The 6,000-nt window shown below is 40.9% G+C and overlaps 2 protein-coding genes across 2 annotated transcripts in view; both read right to left on the reverse strand.

The window, feature by feature from the left end:
- The window catches only part of LOC147800577 (2-Hydroxyacid oxidase 1-like), an 8,634-nt gene extending 3,756 nt beyond the window's left edge, over nucleotides 1-4,878 (reverse strand). The window contains exons 1-5 of the mRNA XM_087141776.1: nucleotides 3,588-4,878; nucleotides 2,025-2,277; nucleotides 1,383-1,543; nucleotides 876-967; nucleotides 329-490 (exon numbers count right to left, since the gene is read on the reverse strand). Coding sequence (XP_086997902.1) covers nucleotides 329-490; nucleotides 876-967; nucleotides 1,383-1,543; nucleotides 2,025-2,277; nucleotides 3,588-3,681 — 762 coding nt within the window. The 5' untranslated portion in view covers nucleotides 3,682-4,878. The remainder of the gene's footprint in view (nucleotides 1-328; nucleotides 491-875; nucleotides 968-1,382; nucleotides 1,544-2,024; nucleotides 2,278-3,587) is intronic.
- The window catches only part of LOC147800575 (E3 ubiquitin-protein ligase SIAH1-like), a 97,163-nt gene that overhangs the window by 48,076 nt on the left and 43,087 nt on the right, over nucleotides 1-6,000 (reverse strand). The window lies entirely within an intron of this gene.

Raw genomic sequence — 6,000 nt, forward strand, 5'->3', positions numbered from 1 at the left:
GAGCACTGTCAAAGTGCCTTTGTGTGGTATCATTTGAAGGAACTGAAATCAAATTTTAAAGTACTTGTGGTAATGTTGGAGAGTGCTTGTTGCGAACAAAGCTTTCAGAGCGCTAAGACTTTGACAAACTGCTTCCAACATTGTCCAACCGCAGTGTTAAGAAAGCTCAGGTGTGCCTAATTAGACAGTTAGTGAAAAGCAGCAATCTAGGCACTCCTTCATAAAAAGGAGGAACAGGGAGCCGGAGTTTAAAACCCACACCCTGTACACTAAAATCCAAACCAAAGTCATGCATACAAATAGATAACTAACAGACAGACAAACACACCTTATAGGTCAAGCCCCACCATGCAGGTCGGCCAATGAACACTGCCCTGGCACCCAGGGCAAGTGCTTTCAGGACATCGGTACCCTGGCGAATACCGCCATCCAAATACAACTCCACATTGGAACCACGAGTTGCCGCCAACACCTCCGGCAGAACATCAATCTGTACGGATTACATGAGAAATAAGGTTGGCATAGTGGTCCTTTTCTCACCTTCACATGTGGGTTGGGTCAGTCCCTGATTTTACCCAGAATAGTCATCTGGGGTTTCCTCCCCCGGCTTAAACTGCAACTGCTCCTCGCCACGGCTCCTCTCTACAAGTTTCTTAAGGCTTAATGTGAGTTAAAGTGCCGGGGGGCTTCTTGAGAAATCCTTTTCTTCACTACAGGAAATACATGATAATGTTGTCAGTTTAAGACAGAAATACAAGAAATGCGTGTTAAATAGAGGGAAAAGGACTGAATGAAATAAAAACAAAACAAGGAACTTCATGCAAACTTGGTACATGTATAAGCAGCCACTGTTAGGTTGGGTATTTGTGACTTACAGTTGCTGGCACGCCATCTAACTGTCTTCCACCGTGATTTGAAACAATGATTCCATTTACTCCGTTGGCCACTGCTTCAAGAGCACCCTCCCCTAACAAACAATAAATCCTGTTAAACAAATTCATTCATTAAAGTTACGAAACACATCTTACCAGTTCCATAAAAGTGGAATACTTTAATTTTGCGGTAAGGCTCCACATTTACAGATACATGCATTTGAAACCAACTCCTACAATTTTTACAGAAATGAAATCCCAGGGCTAGGCAGAATCAAGTAATTGACTGACTGAGCCTGCTTCCAGGGAGTATCTGTTACTCCAAAATTGTTGAGAACAAAAGTTCTGCTTCAAGTTAATGGCACAAACAGATTCCTTGTCTATAAGTGCCATGTTATCATGCTGCATGCAACTGGTATCAACTGACTTTCACTTGATAGCATGCATGATTTGCAGAGCCACATTTTCAGTTTACAAGTTCCAAGAATTGGACCAAATAAATTAACATACCTGTGAGGATTCCCTTGACAATAACTGGTAATTTTGTCAGAGACCGTAGCCACTGTATATCAGCCCATGTAACGGAAGGAGAGATTTCAGATGAGTTGTAGGATGCTAGATATCCTGTACTTCGCTGAGAGTTGAAGGAAGCTCCCTCAAAGTTGGGGAAGCTGCTCAGAAATTCAAAGTCATATCCTGACATCTTAGGTCTTCCTAAAAAATGCTGTAAATGTACTTTGAACCCCCCCAAAAAAACCCAAAAGTTGAAAATGTAATCTCTGAATGGACAATTTTCCATGGACATTATTCTAACTCTATCTGAAAAATTTATCAAAATCTCATCCCAACTTTGCAGCATTTTGCTGGGATTAGCTATCCACTTCAACTTACCATGGATCGACATGCAGTCTTAATGCCTTTTTTTTATACTGGGTTTTGCCATGAACTCTTGATTTTGTTTAAAAGTGTGGCTTTGGTCAAGTGTGACCAAATGCTAGATCGTAAAAGACTTGAGCTGCTACAGAGACATTATGGATGGCCAGATAGAATTTCTCACATCTTGATTTTTGTCCACATGCCTGTTCTGGTAACTTCTAATGGGGCCAGCTCATTTACCTCGGAGAGGCAATTATTCCACTAAGCAGTACACACCTAACTTTTGGGTTGAAGCCTCCACGTCTCTCTTCGCTCAGTTTCTTAGCAGCATAGGGATAGTCTACTGTGACAACTAAGGCCTTGTATCCTGCGCTCTCGGCCCTTTGTACGAGTTGCTCTGTGCGTTTGCGGTCGGTTAAGATGTACAACTGGAACCAGAGATGGGCCCCAGGTGCTGCCATTGCCACCTCTTCAATGCTGCTGGTAGCATAGGTGCTGAGGATCATTATGGTTCCCATAGCTGTTGCAGCTTGTTGGGAATACAAGACAGGGTGCACATGTATGAACTCAGGGGTTGATATATTCACTGGACCAGTGGACTTCAGCCGGTGATTTTGACAGTGGTCTCACAGCATCAATACCAGTACAAAGTGGGGCAGTCTAGTGTGTTTATAACAATAATCTACGAATCATTCCAAAAGTTTCATTCAAAATGATTAAGCTTAATAAGCCAGCTCGTAATTCTCCCTCAGAAAATGAAGCGCATTCTTCAGCAGACTCTTTGTTTCCCAATGACCTATTTTTTGGGAAATACCACACTTGGCTCCTTGATAAGTGAGCAGACACAGTGTGTGTCACACCTTTTGCTGCCCTAGTTTGTCTGTATTGTAAAATTTGTTCCAGTCCAGTAATTTTTACAAGCTACTTGCCCTGTGATCAAATTTGTTTGTTCCCAATATTCAACTCCTATGTAGTCTGTGGTTCAATTTGTCGAGAGCCCAGGGAGGAGGGAGGGGTATTTCATTAAGTTTGGTCCATTATTTTAATTTTTTTTTCCTTGTCCAATTCCTGATTGAAAGACTAAATGGATGGATGGGGCATAGCTTTTCAGCTGAGAGAAGAAATATTATCCAATTTTGTACCCATAAGCAATATTTCACACACATGGACTGGCACTATGCTCACTAGTGCACGTCTTTTACCACTAGGGACTATGACTGACCGGAAGAGGGTTCAGCTAGGACCTCCTGGACCCTCTTTCTAGTCACTCACAGGTTCCTCAAACTACTGTAGGAAAACAATTCCTTCAGGGTTTTAAGTGTTTTAATTCTGTATTTTTAACTAAAAAGCAATTCAAAAATTTAAGAATCACTTCATGGAGCTTTCCGTGGTACGGTTTTTTGACTGAGTTATCGTAATCCATGGCCGCATATGCCTGTCACTTTTTGTTTTGAGCCTCAGTAACCTTTACTTTAACGAGTCAAAAACTGCAAAGACTAATGACTGCCCGGGAAACTATTCTCTAGAATTTCATGCCTGTGCGATGTTTTCGTGCGTATCCAATACAAGTTGACGCGGAGTTCATGTACTAACCTACATGAATATCAGTGAACCACACAGGACTGTATTTCAACCAACCACGACAAGAACCAACAAGAGGTGTGTTAGAATACCTCACAGCCAATATGGGTGAAGTGATTGTCTGACAGGTCATCACAAACAATGGGTGATCATAAACATTAACACTGGTGAATCCCCTGCACCTGCAGATAAAGAAAATCATGTCTACCACATTCTGGAGGCTAAGTCACATAAGCCCCACGGGCTATCTCACAATACCTTTGGCCGTTGCCAGTTCCCCATCACTGCAGGCCAATTTATGCAAGGCAGAAGGGGCAATGCCGATGGGGAATTGGACCCGGTGGCCGAGCATGGTTACTGATAGGTCCCTCTTTGAGACATCCCTCAGGACCCGTGGACGAATACGGTATCTGAATGAGGGGAAAAAGCTTGCAAAATCAGACACTTTGCAACAAACTGCACTTCATGAAAAAGTCTTCCCTTAAATAAAGCAAGGAATCAGCTCTAATTATACTGTACAACTACATGTATTAAAAAACGGAAGTTATTTTTACCTTGAAAAACAAAACAAACTATTTGAAAATAGTGCCTCCAATAAAGACTACATTTTACATTTGCTCCTAAGAATGGTTATCCTTTTCTTTAGGAAAAATTATTAACCTGCTCACAAAATGAGAGGCCAGAATGAAGCCTTTCAAAGCAAAAAGGTCCCTGCAAGGCGAAAAATACATGTACCTCCAAAGCAGTTCCTACTCCTGCATCCTGGCAAATATTAACTTCAAGCAACTACAAAATTGATGACTATCCATTGTATGAGGTGCACTGGTCTCCTCTGGGCAAAGGAGTGATTACCGATGGGGGCTGTTTGGATGGAATGCCCTCCACATTACATTGCACAGAAGTTGGCACAAGAAACACAACCCAGAAATTTATTGGAGAAAAAAAGAGATTTCAACAGCACAAAAGGGTCTTTACTGGATCTTTTTTACTGCTGGGGACAAAAAGACTAATACCGGTATTTAACCATTCTGGAAATTTCACTGCAGCCACTGCTGCTATTGGAGGAAAGTAGTCTATCATTTTCTAAAGTCAGCACATAGAGTGCAGTACATGTATGCAGTCAATTACAAACTCCTTGTAAAAAAATGAATTCTGAACAGGATGAGCATTTCGGGTTTTGGTCTGTGGGTAGAAATCTGAGTACTTTGAACAGGTGCAAGAAAATGCTCACGTGCCTCTACATACATATCTAAAGGCACTTTGAAACGTTTGCAGCCAGAAAACTTGCTCACTATGGAGGAATATGTGTGTTTCACAAACATAAGACTCTAAATGAGGAAACAAAATGGTTGCAAGGAACTGGATAAATGGACTCCCACAATTCTAGATTTCAAACAAAAACAGCAAAAAAGAATTTCTCAAGAATTCTGACGGCAATTTACTACTTCAAACTGAACCAAAAATAAGAGTAAATATGAAAAGCCCAAACCATCAGGACTAAAACTAAAAACCAATAACTGAAACCAACACAAGTGTGAACTTTGAAACCATGGGGTTTAAGGTTATAACCTCGACTGAAAATTTACCTAACTAAAGAAATAACTTACTAAACAATTCTCTTTTACTAAGAAAGTAGGAGAATGTGATTAAAAAGATTCCACACAATCTTATAGGCCTCATTAGGGCTCTTCTGAAACCCCCTCAACTCCCATGACCCCCTTGACCCATCCAACACTCAAGCCCTTCGACCACATTGAGGGGCAAAATGTTTAGTTTGCACTTTCTCATAGTCAGAACCGTTTGAAGGGCTTGAATGCAAGTTGAGGTGGTCAAGGGGGCTATAGGACATTAGCCTCTTTTGAAGCATGGTAGACACATGTAGGCACTATTTGAAGTGGGTATTGGAGTTAACACAAAAGATTTTACCCAAACCAAATAGCACCTTCCAATTGTTTTCACCATACCTCAGATAGACTGATGGGTTTTAGTACAGCTTATCTTGTTCAGTACACAAATCCCCTGACGTGTCAGGATAGACTTTAGATTTTGGGAAGCAGGAACACAAAGCCATATTCTGAGCTGAACAAGTGGAAGTCATAAAGTAAGCCTAGAAACTCAAAACTATCGTGCATGGTTAAACACATGAGGTTCAAATGTAGGCCTGCTACAGCCTTAAAACTCCACAATATATATTCAACAAAGTATCATTGAAGATTTGAAATAGGAATGAAAACAGGCATTAACAAATTTACAACAATGAGGTCAGTCAACTTTCAAGACAATCTTCAAAAAGTTGTAAAAAGTTTTCAAAAGGACAGTCCAGAAGGAGAAACACAAACCAATAAGGAGTTTATGCATTTGTGCACTTTGTAGCAGACAGAACATCACTGACTTCCTAGCAGACATAACAAGAAGGGTACACTTATTGCAAAGTAGCTTCATACGACCGTTTCACGATAGTGTGTCTCCAAGAGTTTACAACATATTGGCCAATCACAGTGTGCAAAATCTGTCAACCCAATGCGCGTTTGGAAAAGCTTGACAGATTCCTTGTGTTATAATTGGCTAATGCATTGTAAACTCTTGGAGGTGCACTTTAGTGAATCGCCAGTATTGTGTAATAAAATAAATGGGGTTTGACCAGGGACTTTTTACAATTTATACAGTGTAG

The sequence above is a fragment of the Acanthaster planci genome, linkage group LG01, assembly GCF_054643075.1.
Source record: "Acanthaster planci isolate LZ-2023a linkage group LG01, COTS_SCS, whole genome shotgun sequence".
In the NCBI taxonomy this organism is placed as follows: Eukaryota; Metazoa; Echinodermata; class Asteroidea; order Valvatida; family Acanthasteridae; genus Acanthaster; species Acanthaster planci.